Here is a 21,277-nt window from a genome sequence, read left to right on the forward strand (position 1 = left end):
TCATCCCAATAGTGAAAATCTCTTCATCTGGGCCATAATTCTCTGGACTATAGATGGCATTTCTTATGCCTAGCTCCCATAACACCTGTTGGAGCTCAGCATACGTCCGCCATCTAACAGGAGAGGATGGCAGATCACCCAGATTGGGCCACACAGCAGGAAGTGCAGCCATAGGCCAATGGAGGAGGGTGTGACTCACTGGGTCTGATGTGCATTTTGTAATCACTGCCTCAAGGCAGGCTGCACTGTCAGGGAAGACAGCTTTCCCATCTCTAATCCCAGCAGAACAATTCTATCCACCCCTAAATCCCACAGACGCAGGAGCCAAACTGATATTGACTCTGAGGGCTTCTGCATAAATCGGGAGCCCAAATCCACCAGCTCAGCCTGAGTATAGGGGCAGAGCATAGAGTGCTCCATGACCTGGGGAGGGGGCTGCTCCTCTCCTTGGGAAACTTTCTGCTGCTGGGTCTTTATTTTCTTTACAACCACTGGGCGTGCTTTCAATACAGGAGGCGTCAGTGCCTCTGGTACCATCCCTTCATCCTTCCCCAACTCCTCCATTTCCGGGACTCATGGCACCTTTCTCTCCCCTCCCCCGAGTGCCTCCTCTGCTACAACCTTTACCTTTTCTACTGTGCCTCGCAGCAATGCTACCTCAGTCTTCAGAAACTCTCTTACCTTCACCTCAATGCTTCACAGCTGATGTTCTCATGCCACCTCCACCTGTGCTTCCCTCAGGAGTTCGTCTTTTTCTTTGATGGCTTTTTCCTCCTTCAGAGCACCTGGCAGTGCCGCCATTTCGTTCTGTAAGGAACTGTTTACCTCTCCAATGGCAACTTGCTGTCGGCATTCTCATGCTGCCTCCTCTCGCATCAGTGCCATTTCCTTCTTCAGGGAATCCACAGATGTTTGCAGCTCACGTTCTCGTGCCACCATTTCTTGGGTCTTTTTTAGGAGCATAACATTCTCTTCTGTAGACTTTTGTAATACTGTGAGAAGCAGCCAACCCACAGTCCCTGCTGCCTCATGGGCACTCTGTCTCTCAAAAGACCTACTTACTATACCAAGGGCACCTCTACTGCCTCAGGTATCACCTCCACTTGCCTCCAGTCCTGGTGTGGGTCCCAGTCCTCTAGGAGGCAGGCCACCTTGGACCACATACCCATTGGGGGACAATCCACTGTCTCCTCATTCACAGGGGCAGCCCGCTGAAGCACCCCTCCCATAAGGGCAGCTTGTCTTTGTATTTGGAACGAACCCTGCCAACTTTTGCCAATTGTCTTGCCAATGGGTTTCAGCCCCGGGCAATTTTTGCTATGGATTCAATGTGACCAAAGAAATTGACAGCAAAACGTTCTTTCAGGTGAAAGGGTTTATTACCTGGCTTGTTCTCCTGGCAGTAGGTTGAGCACTAGCGTCTCTGCCTCCTCCCAGAGCACTGGGCTGAGCTCTCTGTATAGTGGAAAAATAGCTTATTGCCTAAAGGTGTGGAATCGGTAGCCTAGCAACAGTCTAGTAACATCATTAGGTGGTTTAAGTTCAGTGAGGATCCTGGCCATAGGAACCCCAACTTCCCCACACTGGTGTACAGCATGTACTGCCACTGGCTGAATGGATGGGTGCATCTAGCTACTTGTACCATTCAGTGACCCTCTAGAGCCTTGGGGTTGGCATCCAGATTCCTTAGCTCTGCACTCAAGGCCCTCTGTAGTTAGACTTTAACAGTCTGCCCAGCTGTGTGGCTCCTTTTCCCCCCACCAGCTCCCTTTGCTCCCCACACACCTCTCTGCCTACCTTGAGCTACACGTACATTTACCTGCCCAAAACGGCTTTTCATCCTGCACCTTCATCTTACTTACCCTCTTTGTCAACACAGGCCAGCTGTCACCACCTCTGACAGACTCTCACCTGCCTGGCCCTCTTCCTGCCAAATGTCACCTGTGCTGGGTGTGGGTGTGTGTCAGAGCCCTGTAAGAAAAATGCTCCTTATTCAAAGGTTGTATCATCCTTTCCTATCCTTAAGGGAAAACCAAAAATAATTTCATCTACATACCAATTAAAATTTTAAATTAATACAAATGCCTTAACTGTAACAAAAAGTATTAAAATTTAAATTATAATAATGTATACTTCAATATGCAAATATTAGCGTGGTGTGGGGAAAATGGAATTTCCTATGGCCAGGATCCTCACCTGACCCTAAACTACTTGATGATGTAACTGGCCTACTGCTAGGCTACTGCTTCCACACCCGCAGGCAATGGGCTGTTATTGACTGAATCACTGTATAAAGAGCTCTGCCCAGTGCTCTGGGCAGAGGCAGAGGTAGAGACGGAGGAGGATTAGGGGCCTGCAGACTGCCAGTTGCAGACATTCTAGTGCTCTACCTACTGCCTGGAGAATAAGGCGGGGTATAAACTCTTTCACCTCAAGAACTTTCCATTGTCATTCCTCTATCTCACCAAATCCATAGTGAACTTGCCCGGAGCTGAAACCCTCAGGCAAGACAGTCCCCAAAGGAAACCACAGGTGTTTTAGAATCACATGACAGTTGTCAGAGACCTTTGCCTGACTTTTCAAAGGACAGTAATGCTAGCTCCACTGCCGTGTAGAGCCAGTGAAGCACATTAGCGATATTTCACAATTACCAACATTCTTGGTTTTCTTTTTTGTCTTTGGTTTTCTACTTCGGAGGCCCAGCATGGGGGACCATCGAGGAGCTGCGAGACGGAGCTAGGGGCGCTGCGGAACCCGGGCGGGGCGCCACTGGAGAGCCTAGACGGGGCAGAGGGCCACCTGGCGAGACCCCAGCGGCGGCCGGGGTGGGACTCGGGGTGGGACGGGGGAGGGGCGGGGCCGGAGAGAGGGGTTGGGCGGAGCTGGAGCTCCTAGGGGCGGGGCCTAATGTGGGGCTGGGGCCTGGGGCGGGGCCTGAGTCGGGGTGGGCGGGGCGAGGAGCCGGGGTGGGACGTAGGTGGAGCGGGAGGTGGAGCCGGAGTCCACCGGGGCCCTAGTCTCAGTCGGAGTTAAAGACCTAGCAAAAACGGGGCGGGCTGGGGCCACTGCCGGCCGACTTTCCGAAAGCTTCTCCCTCGCGCCCCCGGGGCCCGTGAAGGCGCCGGCTCCAGGCGGCGGGCCCCACCGCTGCAGACAGGCTCCGCGGAGGTCGGCGCCCGGGGCAGCGCGCAAGGCTGGCGGCCAGGAGTTGGAGGAGCCCCAGGAGCGCGCGCGCCGGGCCACTGCCGGCCCTGGTGCTGCTCCTGTTCGTGCTGGGGCTGGTGCCGGAACGTGCGGCAGGTGATGAGGCGGAAGGGCGAGGGGACCCGGGGCAGGACCGTCGTCCCCGACCGGAGCGGAGCGCGGCTGAGGGAGCCTGGGGACAGAGCGGGCCTGGGGACGGGGAGTCGGGGGCTGACCCGGGACTGCTGGGGCGCCGAGCCCCGGGTGCGGCAGGCCCTTGTCTGTCGCCTCCCGCTGCGGATCGGGGCGGCGGGGTCCGGCGGCGCCCCCTGCGCGGCCCAGCCGACGCCGCAGCTTCTGGGAGTTCCCCGTGCGCCCCTCCGGAGCACGCTGCTCGCGCTCGGCTCCCGGGCCTGGGTCCTCCGAGAAGGCCCCAGGGTGGGGGGGAGGGCTTTTGCGGGCAGTAACCAGGTGGCCGACACGCCCCCCTGCCCGCTATCGCTCGCCGCGGGGGGTCTCGCTGGCCCCGTGCGAGTCGCTCTCCGGTTGACAGTGCGGCCCCTGGAGGAGCTAGAGGGTGAAGAGGGGAAAGGGGATTTCGCTGACCCGGCTCGGAATTTCCATTCCGTCTCGGTTTCAGTTTTGCGAGCAGAGCTGGCCGGGCCGTATCCTGGGTTCCCACGGCTCGCTTAGGTCACCGCCCAGCCCGGCCAGGTGCACCCAAGCGGGGACTTTTATTAGCACAGGCGAGGAGGTGTCCGCCATCGCTCTGGTAGTAAGAGCTGGTGTGCTTTCTGCCAAGCTCTATTCTAAGCGCTTCACAAGCAACGACGCCATTTCGTCTCTCAGGACACAGCCTCAGTTTACAATTAACGGATTTACAGAGTAGACGCTAGGTGGCAGGATAGAATAGGAGTTCTTGACCTTTTTTGTGCCTTGGACCCCCTCTAAGAGTGTTTTTAATGCGTAAAATGAAATAAATACATAGGATTACAGAGAAACCCAATTGTGTTTCTACAAAGCCATTAAAGTTTTGAACTAGAAATATGTATATGTGATCTGTAATGTATGTGCTCCTAAGCTAACACATTAAATAATGCATTAAATAGCAACAGTTCCCTGAATTTGGAAGGAGGGTGAAGCACATTTCCAGGTGTCTGCAGCAATTGTCATGTGATTCGAATAGAACTGTGGCCTTCTATGGGGTATCAAGGTACAGGTCCTGCTAAACCTGATGAGCCTTGTTGCAAACTCCATTCATAATGGGAGAAAGGCTAAATTTCCCCTGGAGGTAAGTAAAAATAAATGTTATTTTTCCCTCCAAGTTGAGGCTCCTGAGCTCAACAAGTTGCCGGTGCAGGAGGATTCAGCCCTCAGCTGCCCAAGGGAAACACTTGATAGAGAATTATCCTGGATGTCTGCACATATCAGGGTAGAGTTTGGCCAACATCGCTAGACCTGGAACCTGGGGGGAGTAGGCCAGTGTCTCTGGGCCAGAGCTGTGTAACCAGTCTTGGTTTTCAGGTTCACACAGCTGCTGGGGATCCTTCTCACAGCCCCTCTGGTGCAGTAGGAGCACACAGATGATTCCAGTTCTGCATGGCAGGGATGCTCATGGATGTGTGCACATGGGCTCTATAGCCTTTTGGGGGCGAGGGGTGTCAGGGCTGGCCCAGGGTGATGGGACCCTGAGCCAAGGAAGAGGGTAGGAGTGGTAGGATAACCCCAGGTGTGTGCCAGATTGTAGGGAGATGGCCTGTGATGGGGAAGTAGCCAGGGGCTCCTGGCAGGACCCTCACAGTGCTCCTGGGTGCCAGTTTCCCTTCGGGAGGTAGGGAGGGAGGAAGTGGCCTCCATGGGGCAGATTTGAGTGCTGCAAGAGGGCGTGCTGAGCCTCAGGGTGCCCTGTGATGGACGATTCATTTATTATCCCCACAGTAAAGAGCTGGGGCTTTAAGAAGCTAACCAGCTACCCAGGATTGCACAGCTGGTTAGGATTTGGACCCAGCTGGCATCATGTGAGCATCACTGGGGAGGTTTCAATGCTGCCAGTGTACAGGCTAAACCCACGAAATGCCTGTCAACAGCAGGGTTGTCAAAGCCCCAGGCAGTGCTGGGGCAGCCAGGTGGAGACCTTCAGGCAGAGGGGGAGGCAGCCCAGCCCAGCGTCCCTCCTCTCTAGGTGGTTGCAGTCAGGGCCTACCTCACAGGAATGCGGCGAAACACCATGGAAGGCCCAGAACCATGCCTAGCACCGAGGCCCAGAACTCAGGCCAGCTGGATTTTTGCCTGTGTGCCAGAGAAGGTTCCAGTCTTCTGAAAAAGTCCCCCGTGTCTCTCTCCCCATTGTGCTTCTCATCACTCTATACTGTTATCATTCATGCCATCCCTCCCAGCAGACACAAGGATGTGTAGGGTACTCATGCCTTGAGATTCATACTTCCTTTCTCCATTTCCCCCTTGCAGAAAGTCCCTGGGGACTGCCTTTAGTGGCAGATGGCCCGGTTCCGTTAGCAAAGGTGTTGATGGCAGAACTAGCCAAACTGCAGCTGGAAGACAAGCCATGGCCAAGAGGTAAGGCCTTGCCCACCTGTGGAAGGAGGGGCAGGGTAGAGGGGGCCAGGAGCCCCCGGCCTGCAGGAGGGCATGTCACAGTCTGGGAACCTGGTGGACTGTCCTGGGATTGGGGGACTGCCAGGGTAGGAGACACAGAGGCCAGAGCCTCTGGAGGTGCCCCAGGGCCTGAGGCCTGGCTAGGACCCTCCCAACTCCAGTTCTTTCTTTCCCATGCCTGCCTCTCCTTCAGGATAGGAAAGGTATGAGGCTAAGATGATGTCTGCAGAGACCTTCCTGCAAGCCTGCACTTCTCCCTTATGTTCATTAGTTCTGTGAATGCTCCAGCGCCATGGAGCAAGTCAGTTAATTGCCCCCACTTACAGATAAGAAAACCGAGGCTGCGAGCTGTGCAGGAACTTCCTCAAGGCAACACAGAGTGGCAGTGCCAACGTGGGCTCTGCGGAGGTGGGGCTGATGCAAGCCAAGTCTCCAGGGCAGGCCCTGCACCTCCCTCCCCCATCACAGTCAAAGGAAGAGGGATGTGCTTAAGGGGGTCAGAGCTGTCCCCTACTGGGGACTGGCCACATGGCCCAGTGACCAGGAAGCGGCAGTGGAGGGGCGATGATACAGACTGGCCCTGAGGCAGCCATGGGCATGTGCTACCTTCTTAGGCCATGTCACAGCAGAGATTAATCTGGAAGCCCCCGTGTGGCCCCCACGTCTCCTGCTATGGTTCCACAGTAGCTGGCATTTACCCAGCCAGCCAGGGGTGTCACCTCCAAAGACAGAGGTAGCCTGATGATTGCCCCCTCAGCTTCTTTTGCCCCCTCTGGGCAGGAGCCCAAGGCACTGATGATCCCTCCTGGGTCCAGTGAGCAACTGGATGTCCAGGCCAAGCTCAGACTGTCTTCCTCTGGCAGAAGAGGGGTATGGGCAGCTTGTGAGCCCACAGAGAGCAGACAGCAGAGGATTTTTAGGAAAGGAGGGATGGTAGGCCCCTCACTGGGTACATGGAAGGCAGTGCCTGGAAGTGAGCTGAATGAGGGGTCCACAGTCATGTACTTGTCTCCCAAATAGGTGCCTGACCCCCAAAATGGGCACGGGGTGCCATAGCGCGGGCCGTGGGAGAGGCAGCCCAGGGTGAAGCAGGGAGGACTGGGCCAGAGGCTGCATCCAGGCCATTCCGGACACTGTCTGGAAGAGGATTTGGGATCAACCCCTTCTTTCACCGCTACTGCCTCCTGCTGCCAAATCCCAGCACTGTTTTATTTTTTCCCTTGCATAATTGTGGCAGCCTACAAATACCCGGAGCACACTCCTGCCTCAGGACCTTTGCACTGGCTCTCCCCGCTGCAGACCTAGAATACGCTCTCCCAGATCTCTACATGGCTGGCTCCTTCAGGGTTTTACTCCTTTTGGGAGAGGCCTTCCCTGCCTGTTGTAACCATAATTTTAAACCTCTCCGCTATCATTTTGCATATTTCTGCTTTATTTTTCACTCTCAGGACTCATCACTGTCCATCCTGTCGTCCTGTGTTGTTTATCTTATTTATCCTACATTCCTTTAAGCTTCCTGAGAGCAGGCGAGAGGTGGGGGTACATTATTCTGCCTATCCCAGCATCCCTAGGGCCTCAGAGAGGGTCAGACAGTTGGTGCTCAGAAAGTACTGGCCGAGTAGAGCAGCGGGGAGGGCCCCAGGGGCCATGTCATCTAGGCTGCCGGGTAGGTAGGGCTGAGCTGGCTTCACCTGTAACCAGGATGGTGTCTAGGGAGGGCAGAGAGTGGGGAGCTACCATGCAGGGGGGCGTGCTCACCTGTGCCCAGCCGCACAGTGTCTGCAGGAGCTTGTTCACTGAAGGGCCTCCTGGAGAGCCTGGGTGTGCCATCTGGCCCTGTTTTTCGCTGCTGGTATGAGGTTGGCAGGTGACTTTGCCTCTCCATGGCTCATTTTTCCATCCGTCTGAGGTACCACAGGACCTGCCTGATGAAGTTGTTATGAGGGTCAGCCTAGCCAGAATTTTGTAAAGTGCTCCACATATGGCCCAGCACCTAAGTGCTTTGGAATTCTTTTGTAAATTTTAAAAGGAGCATATTGATAGACTTCCCCTTACTTTTAACCCAAGATAACTGGCCATTAAAGCAGCTGACATTAACAAACACTAACATTACACACTAAGCAGTTAGCATGCCAGCCCTGGTGTGTTGCTTGGCTTCCCACCATGCCCGGCCTTGGGATCGCTTGGTCTTCAGCACCTTCCCACACCTGGGGACGAGCATGTCAGTACCTTTGGGGGCTCTCTGGTGGTGGGAGCACTGGGGTCCCTGGGACCCCACTCTGCATCTCAGGCCTTGGTCCCAGCAGTGGCTCAGAGACTGGCTGCAGCTTTCAGGGGACGTCCTTCTTCCCAGACTGTGCAGCCACCTCCCTCCCAGTTTCAGGGCAGCAGCAGCCGTGACCTTCAGAGCTTACGGGTTTGAACTGGCCACCAATCTCACAGGACACAACAGGCTTTAGTCTAATACTACATGTATTCATTTCTGATAGCTGCTGTAACAGATGACCACAACTGGGTGGCTTAAGACAACACACATTTATTTTCTTACTTCTGGAGGTCAAAAGTCCCACGTGGGATTCACTGGGCTGAAACCAAGGTGTCAGGCAGAGCTACCGCAGATCACAGCCAAGGAGCAATAGGTCACCATGATGCAAAGAAGCCTCAGCCTCTGTTCCCCCAAAGCCTCTGTGCCTGTTCACAGCACCCAGACCAGGCACGCCCCCACTGACTTTCAGTGGGTGGTTTGCAAGGAAACGGCACCCTGAGAGAGGTTCCACTCATTCCCAGAGGCTCACCACAGCCCAGCCCTGGTGGCAACCCTGTGCACAAACACTTTCAGTGCTGACCCTTCTCACCTCCTATAAGGAGATTCCTCCAACCTTGTGCCAAGAGTTCATCTTTTCTGATCTTAGATGAAGGCAGCAGGCTCTGGGGAGAGAATGCAGCCTCCCCACCTTCTAGTGCAGGACTCAGCCTCATCTATAAAGCAGGGTCAGTCACACTGACTCCTGGGGTTTATCCTCAGGATCAACTAAGATGGTAAATGAAAAGCAGCCAGACCAGGGCAGGCTGTGATCATCACTGCTATTCATGCTCTTGTTTTTTGTCCAATTCAACAAACACAGGAAGTGAGTGCCCACTGTGCACCAGGCGTGGTGTTCCCCCAAAGGCCTGTAGAAACGTCAGTGACACAGATGTGTGGCCTGCCCTCATGGAGCCCACAGCTCCACAGCGAGCACAGACGCCCCTCTGACAGATGTCAGGGTGGAATGAGGAGGGCTTCCTGGAGGAAGGGACACCTGAGTTACAACCTGAGGGATGAGGAGACATTGGCCAACACAAGAGAGGAGAGGGGAGTGCTGGGGCAGAGGGCCTGGGCAGAGTTTGGTGTGGCTGCAGTGTAGGTAAACAGTTGTGAAGGTGTTTGAGCCCCTCCTTTCACATTTCAGTGTTCAGACATCGAACACCTACTGTGTGCTAGATGCTGTTCTTGGCCCTGGGGAAACAAGAACAATACATACAGGAATCCCAATCCCTGGGAGCTGACATTGCAGGGGAGAGACACATTGTGAACAAGATAGACAAGTGAAGTGCATATTCTTTATGAACTGGTTGTGCTCTGGAGAAAACACAATGACAGGAGTACTAGGAAGGTAAATATTTCATGGGACAGGCAAGAAAGGCATCACTGATAAAGTGGCACTTGAGCAAAACCTTTTTAAAAAATTAAGGGAGTGATCCATGGAGATCCCTGAAGCGGGCTGAGTTTTTAAAGATATGTTTGTTTTAATAACTTGAGTCAGAACTGGCTGCAAAGTAGATTTCACTTCCAGCACCAAGTTGAATGGGTGAGCTGGTGCTTCTGGAGACAGTAGAGAACAACCATGAGGCTGCTTTTGCACTTAAAGAGAAGAGATCAACTAGCCACGTCTGCGGGAGCGGGAGGAGCAGGGAATGGAGTTGGGATGCCACCCGCTTGTCAGCAATGATTCAGGCTGAAAGTGATGGCTCACCTTTATCCAGCATCTCTGGGGAATGAATAATTCCCTGTAAGTTAAGCTTCCAAACCTACTTTTTAAAAATTACACTCTTTTTAATTGTAAGATGGGACACCAGAGAATCACACTGAACTCCAGACATGAGTGCAAAGCCTGAGTAAGTGGGCCCTGAGAGAGGAACTAGGAAACCTGGGAATAAAGTCCACAAACCTTCACGCATGAATTTGGCCTCAATGTCTGATTATCTTTTTAACCTGTTTGGATGCCCTTGCTTTTATGACTGTAATTCCCAGCTCCTGCACTCCCTGAGAGCCAGCACTCCTGACAGGTTTCCCCTGCCCCACCCACCATGTCACACCATCCCTGGCGCAGACCCTGGCAGTGCCAGTGAGCCCAGGGCCACTTTGTGTTTCCACAGGGACTCACTCCCTCCGCTACCACTACCTGGCCCTGTCAGCGCCAGGCCCGGACCTCCCCCAGTTTCTGGCTGTAGGCTATGTGGACGACCATCCCTTCATCCAGTATGATAGTCGTGTGGACAGGGCTGAGTCCCAGGTCCCATGGATGGCGCCCCTGGATGCCCAGTACTGGGAGACAGAGACCCAGAAGCAGAGGGTCTGGGCGAAGGTGCAGCAGGTGGAGACATGGATGGTGATGGGCTACCACAACCACAGCAGCGGTGCGTTGGGTGGGCCCCCGGGCCCCGCTCCCTGCCCACCTGCATGCTCATGCTCCAGGCAGCTGCGTCTGCCAGGGGACAGGCTGCCTCCTGGAGCCTCTCAGAGGGTACAGCGTGTGCTCCTGATGCGTGGCTCTAACACCACAGCCAGGCAGGGCCACCGGGCCTCAGAGCGCACTTCCCCTGATCCTGGCCTCTCCCTCCGCCACCAGGTGCAAACTGGCAAAGCTTGTTCTTCCTCACCTCCCACCCTCCCCAAACGCCTCATATCACACCAACCCCCAGGCTCCGACACCATCCTGCCTCGTAGGGGAGGGAGGCCAGATGAACTTGAACTAGGTGGACAGTTAAGGGTGGGAGAGAGCCCAGGTGAGGACCCTGCTCTGCCCAGCGTCAGCAAGGGCTGGGGGCATTTCTCAGCCTCCACATCCCGGTCTCAGCAGTGGTGAGTTCACACCCACTGTCAGGGCGGCTGCCAGCCTGGATGAGGTGCCTGTGGGGCACAGCTTGCCCGCACAGCACCCATCCCCCACGTGCCTGGACACCCAAGTGACTGGAAGTCTCAGGTCCCCAGAGGCCTTGGAAGGAGTAGGTGCAAAGGCCCAAGACTGGGAAGAGTTGTGCAGCAGCCCAGGGCCCCCGGGATGACCACCACCAGCCCCCAGTGGCCCCCATAAGCATCAGACTCACCAGAGTTCACATTTTAACATCACTGAAATTGGGGCATGACTTAGTTCTACCACTGAGGACATCTTACACCTGTAAGTAGCTGTTTTCCCTTCAAGTAACAATGTGTCTAATGAATTCAGGCCCTCTTCCCACATGAGAGACTTAGCAGGCTTCTCATGAAAATTACCTGGGGAGCATTTCTTTAAATGCTAGCACCCTGCCCCCCACCCCAGAAGCCCCTGTGGTTGGTGGGTTACCCGTCATGACCCCAGGCATCTCAGGCAGCCTTCTTGCCCGCCTGCAGGCACGCACAGCACGCAGCGCATGTTTGGCTGTGAGGTCCAGGAGGACGGCCGCTCCAGCGCCTTCTGGCAGTTTGGCTTTGACGGGCAGGACCACCTGTCTCTGGATCTGGACACGCTGAGCTGGGTGTCAGCCAAGCATGTGGCCATAGGGACCAAGCGCTGGTGGGAGGCCGAGCGCTGCTACGCAGAATATGACAAGGCTTACCTGGAAAGCATCTGCCTCAGCTCCCTGCGCAGGTACCTGGAGCTGGGAGGCCAGACCTTCACTCGGAGAGGTGAGGCCCCTTGGGAAGTGGTTCCAGGCTCCCGTTCACAAGAGCCATCCTGCTTCACAGAGAGGCCCTGGGGAGTGAGGGGACAGCTCTGCTCTCCTGGCCCAGAAAGCCAGCCAGCCAGTAACAGGTTCCTCATGCAGAGCAGGACAGAGCCCAGACCTCGGGCCCTTGCTTCAGGGGGGTTGGGGAGTCTCCCTACACAGTGGTCTTGGGGAGTAAACCCCTTAACTATGGGCCTCCCTCATCTATAGGTCATAAAGTGCTTTTATAAACTCCTTGGGAAACAGACCCCAGGCTGGTCCCTGGGCCACTGAGGACTGTCAGGGAGGTTGACACCCTTCTCCCCACTCCTCCCACACATGCCCTCTGTCCTGACGCTGGCCAGCAGGGCTGGGACAGACATTAAGCTGGCCAGCAGGGCTGGGACAGACATTAGGGAAGGTGGGTGCTGGGCGGCTGAGACAGGGCCTCGCCATGTGTGTCTGGTGTGAGTGGTGCATGGTGCCTTGGCTGAGGCGATGGGGAGGTCACCCCCCAGAGGAGGCCAGGACAAATACCATGAAGGGGAGCAGCGTGCACGCAGTCAGAGCCCAGGCTGGAGCCCAGCCTCTGGATTCACATCCCAGCCCCAGGACTTCGGGGGGTGTGATCCTCAGTATCTTCCTCAGTATTGTAATCGCCCCTCCCTCCTCAAAGCACCTAAGCCTGTCCTAGATTATTGGGTGTTGAGCTCTCACCCGGCACTAGGGGGCCTTTTGCACCCTTCACCTGCCGACTAGGCATGGTTCTCCACAGAAACCAACCAACAGCAGATAAGAGGAAGAGAAGTAGAGAGGAACTGGCTCACAGACAGGAGGCTGGGAACTCCCCAGATCTGCAGTTGGCAGGCTGGAGTTCCAAGACAGCCAGTGTTTCAGTTTGAGTCCAAAGGCAGGAAAAGATGCCCCAGCTCCAAGCAGGCAGGCAGGAGTCCCCTTTCACTCAGCCGTTTTGTCCTGTTCAGACGTGCAATGGTTCAGATATGACTCTCACCCAGAAACACAATTGCACAAACACCCAGAACACGGTTTGACGAATGCCTGGACACTGCATGGCCCAGTGAGGCTGACACTTAAAACAAACCCTCAAATCCAAATCATTATGCCATTTGGAACAACACTTGAAAGGAAGTAATGATAGACCCCCATTAGGCACTAAGAGATGGGGGCTGTGCACAGGAGGCAGGCTGGGTGTCCAACCCAGGCTGTCCAGCTCTAGAGCCAGGCTTGCAACCACCCTCATTCCAAGGTGAGGGAAGGGCCATGGGGCTTGCTTTCATTTAACAACCTCTTGTTAGGTACCTACCTACTGTGTGCAAGAAGTCACAGTGAAATATGGAACATCTCAGTGGTGAGAAGCAGGTTGTCAGTACAGGATCCTCCTTGGAGTTTGGGGGCAGGAAATCACATCTCTGCCATGGGAACCCCCAGGAGCAGCCCCTCTGGAACAGTTGCCAGTGGATCATCCCTGCCTCCAACACTGGTCAAGTGCCTCCCCTGGAGAGACCCTGTCTCACACCCTGGAAGATATCGGAGGAGGCCAGGGTCAAGCGTGAGGGATGGCAGAGAGCGGCTGCTCACCAGCTTCGCTCCCCCATCTCTCCCTGCAGAGCCACCTAGAGTGCACGTGACAGGCCGCACAGCCCAGGCTGGGGGCACCATGCTGAAGTGCTGGGCCCTGGGCTTCTACCCACAGGACATCTCATTGAGCTGGTGGCTGGGTGAGGAGGAGCTAGCTCTCGAAACCGAGTATGTGGAGACACGGCCCAACGGGGATGGCACCTACCAGACGTGGGCGGCCGTATGGGTGCCGGCTGGGAAGGAGGCCTTGTATGCCTGCCACGTGCAGCACTCCAGCCTGGACCATGTGCTCACTGTGGCCTTGGGTGAGGAGCTGGGCTTGGCTGGAAGGAGGGGAGGTAGGGCAAGCCGGGTCCCAAGGCACCCAGAGGTAGTCCCCCGGCCGGGGGTGGTACCCCCTTTTCTCTGCCTTCCTTAGAACTGCCCTCTCACCAGTGGATGACCTCCATCACCGTTGTTATCACCATTCTCTTGCTGGTGGCTGGAATTGTGTTCTTGGTCAGGAGGTGCTGTCAAGGTAGGTAGGGAAAAAGAAAAGTGATTGGGAGGCCGTGTGGCTGGCCTGTCCCTATGGGGGAGAGGGTTGTGCTCCCACCCCTTCAGCAAAACTGTTCCTTCTGGGGGAGAAGCAGCCACCGCCGAAGCTGTGCCCCCTGTCACCAACCTGTGGGAAAGCCCAAGCACCCTCACCCCATAGCACACACTGCCTGAGGACCCTGCGGACCCCACAGTGAGGGCAGACCACTGGGCCTGACCGTGGAAAGGCCCCAGAGGAGGAGAGCAGGGGGCAGGGAAGGTGGGGACCCCACTGCCAGGAAGAAGGAGCCCCAGGCGCTCCCCAGCTTGGCTGAGATGCCTGAGAACCAAAGACAGAAGCCAGGCAGCAGGCAGGAGCAGACCCTGCCCCCTTCCACGCCTGAAACCAGGCCCCAGGAAGCCGCCGCCCAGAAGCAACTGGATCACCTCCCTCTCTCCTCCCTGCAGGTGGAACAGGCCCTCGCTGTTACCAAAGTCCAGAGGGAGCAAGGGCTGCTCAGCAACTCTGCTGACAAGTCCACCAGCTCAGCTCAGCAAGGTGTTCTGGAGCCTGGAGGTCCCCTGCACTGGCTGGCTGACAGGTGTGATCTGACTGTGAAGGGCCCACCCTGCCCCAAAACAGCCCTCAGCCCCACCAACCTCGTTGCAGCCAGCCTGTGCTGCCAAGATGGCTTTGCATTTTCCTGAAATCCTCTGAAAATGCTTAATAGCTTCCAGTCTGGAGTGCAGTAAAAACACCTCATGTCGGTTCACAAATGACAATTTGCAGAATGACTTCCCATTAAGCGTTAAGTCCTGCTTAAGAGTGTTAAGCCTGTTACATTGTACTTTGTAGGCAGTGTTCCTCTCTTCCCCACTTCCTCAGCACAGAAGCCAAGGCTCTGGGCAGCTAAGGAAGAGCCAGAAAAACAGCTTAGGGACCTGTGAGGGTGGCATCCTGCATCCTTCTGCAGTGCAGGGAAGAAGTGGCCAGAAGTCTGCCTCTCCGTATGTGTGTACATATGCTCCCGTTTGTAAAATAGATCAGACTCAGGGGGAAGCGAAATGTGTGGGTGTCTGTACGTCCAGGGAGAGAAAATCCCAGGGTAAAATACCTCTAAAACCAAAATTAGTCAAAGGAGAGAAAGTTTAAAATCCGTTTTTTGCATATAAACTGCAGTCCAGGGCCATTTCTCTCTCCTACTCCAGCAAAAGCAAAACCAGAACTACCCCTAACCTCTCAGGTTCAGACACGCCCTCTGTTGCCCAGGTAATTACCCATTGACTTGGAGATGAACTCTCCAACCCTGAGGATATGCAAATGCACTAAAGCCAGGTGAGATATTCTGGAAATGTTACAATTTTACCCACAGGCCACCCCTCCAGAAATCTCGCCTTACAATCTACTGTTCCCCTTCTTCCGTAATGGTCACTGGGCAAGAAAACTGGAGTATTGTGACCAGACTAATGACATATAATAGCAACAGCAATAAAATTATGACAATCCTCAAGCCAGAGGATTCAGCCTATGCAGATTAAGTGGATGTGCTTTACAGCACAATCTCTCACCAAGCACAAAATATTTAATACACTATTATTATCACTTGCTACACTTGTTTACTCATTCCTAACAACCATGCTAGATTACTCACAAAACTTTTACTGAACATTAGACAAAGTTGAGCCTTTTAAGCATTTTTTCTTGACAACAGCAATTAAAATCATGATAATCCTCAAGACAGAGGATTCAGCTGGGTTCAAAGTCCCATGCAGATAAGTATTTATTGACTGATAAAATGGGATTACAGAAGCAGGGAGATGGGGACCCTAGCCCTCTATAGAAGGCCTAAAAGGGCTTCCTGCAGTGATGGAACTGTCCTAAATTTGTGCTAACACAGTAGGTACCACTACATGATTTTTGCTCTCTTGAAGTGTGGCTAGGGCAACTCAGGAACTGAATTTTAAATTGTATTTTGATTAATTTTAAATAGTCGCTACCAAATCATACTGAACTTTCAGTTCCACACAAAGAAGGCACGTTGAATTCTGGTCCTTCCTAGGACCCTCAGGAGTAGCATAGCAAGTCCAAACGAAAGATGAAGAAATGAGACAAGTTTCTTTACCCAATCAGGAGAGGTGAGCTCACAGTTAATATTTTTAGGCATAAAAGGAGGAAATATTTAAAAGAAGGATTTCTTGTATTTTTTTCCATCTGACCAAAATGGCCTTGTGACGGGAGAACACTAATGGAAAGTAGCTAAAAAAAACAAACTTTATTACTCCTTCCCAAAAAGAGCTGGGGCTGGGGCCTCAAAAGAGTCTATAAGTACAAACAAGGCTTTATTTGGTGACTGACTCTTTGGAAATGGGGTGTAAGGCAAAATCTAGTATTGAGGCAAATCAAGTGGGTTTTTCCCTTTCTCCTTTCACACCATGTCAGTGGTGAAGAGGTCTGGGAATTCTGAAAGGGAAAACAGTTTGTGCTGGCAGTGTTAGTAAGAGAAGAGGAAATGAGAGGTTCTGTAAGGGAATGCAAGAAACACCCTAGAGCGAGAGCCACCCAGTTTCCATACCCTAAGGGGGATGAAACTCGTGGGGACGAGACTCGTGACAAGACGTTAAGGGATGCTCAAGCAAAGGTCAGGCAAGCGGCGGGTCCCTGTTTCAACTTTATTGGTTAAAGCATGGGGTGTGTTTTAACTTCATTGGTTGTAGTAATGTATGGGCGTTGGTGTAATAGCTGTGGAAATCCTATATAATCTATACCTAAAGTTGCTTGGGGGTCGACAGCTCGGACTCGACCTGCGTGTCAGGGGAGGTGCTGTCGGCCCCAGCTAGCTGGCTGAATAAAGACTTTGCTTGGATTTACATCTCCGTGCCTGTGTGGTTTGTTCTCTGGAGAAGCCCCGGAGTCCCGAACCCTAACAGTTCTAGGAATAAAAGGGCTGAGAAGGAGAGAGAGAACAGTGGTGGTAAATTTAACTTTAATGATAGTCTCTGTCCATAAACCAGTCTTCAGAGGTACGGTATGAGGATCACAGGCTTGGGGGCCAGCACATCTCTGTGTGAGATGTGAAGATGGGACATGCCTCCTGTTATCAGGAGACCTGCAGAGACAGAAGGAAAGGGCCTTCAAGTTGCTACTTTCTCACCCTCTCCCACTCCCAAAGAAGGGGAAAAATGGATGCATCAGGGATCTGAATTAAAAGTAGCCTCGAGGACACTTCTGTGTAGCTATCCCAGCTACTGAGCGTCATGCCCAGGCCTTCCTAACTCCCCCACCCCCTCACCAGCCCCAATCCTAAAGGACTCAGATGTCTGGGTAACAATTCCACTTGGCACTAAGCAGGGTCCCACAAAAATAAGAGGGATCCAGTTGTCCTGGATAAGGATCTCTAGAAGTCACACACCCCTTTTGTCTGTGATTTATTTATTATTTTATTTATTTTTATTTTATTATCATTGATAATCCTATGAAGGTTTCACATGAGCAACATTGTGGTTACAACATTCACCCATATTATTGAGTATCTCCCACACCACATTGCAGTCACTGTCCATCAGCGTAGTAAGATGCCAGAGTCACTATTTGTCTTCTCTGTGCTACACTGCCTTCCCCGATGACCCACCTGTATTATGCATGCTAATCATAATGCCCCTTAATCCCCTTTTCCTTCTCCCATCCTCCCCAACCCCTTCCCTTTGGTAACCGCTAGTCCCTTCTTGGAATCTGTGAGTCTGCTGCTGTTTTGTTCCTTCAGTTTTGCTTAGTTGTTATATTCCACAAATGAGGGAAATAATTTGGCACTTGTCTTTCTCCACCTGGCTTATTTCACTGAGCATAATACCTTGTAGCTCCATCCATGTTGTTGCAAATGGTACGATTTGTTTTCTTATGACTGAATAATATTCCACTGTGTATATATACCTCTTTTCTTTATCCATTCATCTATTGATGGACACTTAGGTTGCTTCCATATCTTGGCTTGTAAATAGTGCTGCAATAAACAGTGCATATGTCATTTCAAAACAGGGATCTTGTTTTCTTCAAGTAAATTCTTAGGAGTGGGATTACTGGGTCAAATGATACTTCTATTTTTAGTTTTTTGAGGAACCTCCATACTGCTTTCCACAGTGATTGAACTAATTTACATTCCCACCAACAGTGTACTGAGGGTTCCACTTTCTCCTCATCCTCACCAGCATTTGTTGTTCCTTGTCATTTAGATGTGGCCATCCTAAATAGTGTGAGGTGATATCTCAGTGTGGTTTTAATTTGCATTTCCCTGATAATTAGCTATGTGGAGCATCTTTTCATGTGCCTGTTAGCCATCTGAATTTCTTATTTGGAGAAGTATCTGTTCAGATCCTCTGCCCATTTCTGAAATTGGGTTATTTGCTTTTGGGGGGTTGAGGGGTGTGAGCTCTTTATATATTTTAGATGTTAACCCCTTATTGGATATGTCATTTACAAATATATTCTCTCATACTGTAGGATGCCTTTTTGTTCTGCTGATGGTGTCCTTTGGTGTACAGAAGCTTTTTAGTTTGATGTAGTCCCATTTGTTCATTTTTGCTTTTGTTTTCCTTGTCCAGGGAGAAGCATTCATGAAAAAGTTGCTCATGTTTATATTCAAGAGATTTTTGCCTATATTTTATTCTGAGTTTTGTGGTTTCATGACTTACATTCAGGTCTTTGATCTATTTCAAGTTTACATTTGCATATGGAGTTAGACAATAACCCAGTTTCATTCTCTTACATGTAGCTGTCCAGTTTTGCCAATGCCGGTTGTTGAAGAGACTGTCATTTCCCCATTGTATATCCATAGCTCCTTTATCGTATATTAATTGACCGTATATGTTTGGGTTAATATCTGGACTCTCTATCTTGTTCCACTGGTCTGTGGGTCTGTTCTTGTGCCAGTACCAAATTTTCTTGATTACTGTGGCTTTGTAGTATAGCTTAAAGTTGGGAATCAAGATCCCCCCTGCTTTATTCTTCCTTCTCAGGATTGCTTTGGCTATTCAGGGTCTTTTGTGGTTCCATACGAATTTTAGACTATTAGTTCCAGTTCATTGAAAAATGGTGTTGGTATTTTGATAGGAATTGCACTGAATCTGTAAATTGCTTTGGGCAGGATGGCCATTTTGACAGTATTAGTTATTCCTATCCATGAGCACAGGATGTATTTCACTTATTGGTGTCTTCTTTAATTTCTCTCATGTCTTGTAGTTTTCAGGATATAGTTCTTTCACCTCCTTGGTTAGGTATATTCCTATGTATTTTATTCTTTTTGAATTGTTTTCCTGATTTCTTTTTCTGCTAGTTCATCATGTATCCTGCAAACTTGCTGAATTCAGTTATTCTAGTAGTTTGGGGGCAGATTTTTTATACAATATCATGTCACCTGCAGACAGTGACAGTTGAACTTCTTCCTTACCAATCTGGGTGCCTTTTATTTCTTTGTTTTCTGATTGCCGTGGCTAGGACCTCCAGTACTATGGTTGAATAAAAGTGGGGAGAATGGGCATCCTTGTCTTGCTCCCGATCTTAGAGGAAAAGCTTTCAGTGTTTTGCTGTTAAGTATGATGTTGGTTGTGGGTTTGTCATATATGGCCTTTATTATGCTAAAGTACTTGACCTCTATACCCATTTTGTTGAGAGTTTTATCATGAATGGATGTTGAATTTTGTTGAATGCTTTTTCAGTATCTATGGAGATGATCATGTGGTTTTTGTCCTCCTTTTTGTTGATGTGGTGGATGATGTTGATGAATTTTTTAATATTGTACCATCTTTGCATCCCTGGAATAGTCCCAGTTGATCATGATGGGTGATCTTTTTGATGTATTTTTTAATTTGGTTTGCTAATATTTTATTGAGTATTTTTGCATGTGTGTTCAGCAGGGATATCAGTCTCTAATTTTCTCTTTTTGTGGTGTCTTTGCCTGGTTTTGGTATTAGAGTGATGCTGGCCTCATAGAATGAGTTTGAAAGTATTCCCATCTCTTCTACTTTTTGGAAAACTTTAAGGAGGATGGTATTAGGTCTTCTCTAAATGTTTGGTAAAATTCAGCACTGAAGCCATCTCGTAAAGGACTTTTGTTCTTAGGTAATTTTTTGGTTACCAGTTTAATTTCATTGCTGGTAATTGGTCTGTTCAGATCTGCTATTTCTTCCTGGGTCAGTCTTGGGAGGTTGTATTTTCCTATTTCTAGAAAGTTATTCATTTCTTCTAGGTTATCCGACTTGTTAGCATATAATTTTTCATAGTATTCTCTAATAATTCTTTGTATTTCTATGGTGTCCAAAGTGATTTTTCCTTTCTTATTTCTGATTCTGTATATATGTGTACACTCTCTTTTTTTATTGATAAGTCTGGCTAGGAGTTTATCTATTTTGTTTATTTTCTTGAATAACCAGCTACTGCTTTTACTGATGCTTTCTATTGTTTTATTCTTCTCAATTTTATTTATTTATGATTTGATCTTTATTATGTCCTTCCTCCTACTGACTTTGGGCCTCGTTTATTCTTCTTTTTCTATTTTCATTGATTGTGAGTTTAGACTTTTCATATGGGATTGTTCTTTCTTGAGGTAAGCCTGTATTGCAGTATACTTCCCTTTTAGCACAGCTTTTGTTGCGTCCCACAGATTTTGCGGTATTCAGTTATTGTTGTCATTTGTCTCCATATATTGCTTGGTCTCTGTTTGTATTTGGTCACTGATCCATTGGTTATTTAGGAGCATGTTATTAAGCCTCCATGTGTTTGTGGGTTTTTTGTTTTCTTTGCATAATTTATTTCCAGTATTCATACCTTTGTGGTCTGAGAATCTGGTTGGCACTATTTCAATCCTTTTGAATTTACTGAGGCTCTTTTTGCCTGCCATACTGTAGGTATACAGAACTCTCCTCCCACTGGCCTCACCCTGCAAAGGATGGCATTTCTCAGCAGGCTCTGGCCATTTAACCCAATTATGAGCAGGGAGGACTGTCTCCTCTTCCGCCTTCCTATTTTGTGGTGAGCCAGCCAACCTCAAGTTTCCATTTCGACATGTTCTCCCAATCCTGGTTGCTGTGAAACTCTCTTCCTGGTAAGAAGCAGAGAATAAGCTCCTTGGGTCACCTTTTGCTTTTCCCTACCACCTAATGCTACTTTAAATCCTTTAACAAGAAGGCCAGAAGCTTGCCTTCTCCCAGCATGTCTTACAGTTGTGCCTGGAACATGCCCACTTCCACAGCCTGACTGCACATCTGAAACACCCAGGGCCTTGGGAATCCCACAGTCCGGTTTCCAAAGACCCAACAGAATGCCTTAGCAGCTTTCCATCAACTGTCAGAACTCAGATTTCTGCCTGAGATGTACACTGAATATTATCAAGAGAGAAAAAAATGGCACATGCTTTCTTTGTAAGAACCT

The 21,277-nt window shown here is 50.9% G+C and overlaps 1 protein-coding gene across 2 annotated transcripts; it reads left to right on the forward strand.

Moving 5' to 3' along the window:
• Positions 1–2,989: 2,989 nt before the first annotated feature.
• Positions 2,990–16,725, forward strand: LOC118923805 (H-2 class I histocompatibility antigen, Q10 alpha chain-like). 2 transcript variants are annotated; one of them, XM_036908001.2, is made up of 7 exons: positions 2,990–3,300; positions 5,650–5,757; positions 10,213–10,473; positions 11,447–11,722; positions 13,371–13,646; positions 13,760–13,858; positions 14,326–16,725. In XM_036908001.2, exons 2-7 carry the CDS (start codon positions 5,709–5,711, stop codon positions 14,388–14,390), a joined length of 1,026 nt encoding a protein of 341 aa, XP_036763896.2. In that variant the 5' UTR covers positions 2,990–3,300; positions 5,650–5,708; the 3' UTR covers positions 14,391–16,725. The 2 variants fall into 2 exon arrangements, with proteins under 2 accessions (XP_036763896.2, XP_036763897.2); XM_036908002.2 differs by having other exon boundaries at positions 13,371–13,509.
• The last annotated feature ends 4,552 nt before the right edge of the window (positions 16,726–21,277 follow it).

Source organism: Manis pentadactyla, chromosome 13 (genome assembly GCF_030020395.1).
Source record: "Manis pentadactyla isolate mManPen7 chromosome 13, mManPen7.hap1, whole genome shotgun sequence".
In the NCBI taxonomy this organism is placed as follows: Eukaryota; Metazoa; Chordata; class Mammalia; order Pholidota; family Manidae; genus Manis; species Manis pentadactyla.

Bases quoted from the DNA above. Each gene is read 5' to 3' on its own strand.
- LOC118923805 (XM_036908001.2), top strand. From the start codon at position 5,709: ATGGCAGAACTAGCCAAACTGCAGCTGGAAGACAAGCCATGGCCAAGA. The intron at 5,758-10,212 runs GTAAGGCCTTGC...GTGTTTCCACAG, and splicing joins AGACAAGCCATGGCCAAGAG to GGACTCACTCCCTCCGCTAC. The intron at 10,474-11,446 runs GTGCGTTGGGTG...GCCCGCCTGCAG, and splicing joins CTACCACAACCACAGCAGCG to GCACGCACAGCACGCAGCGC.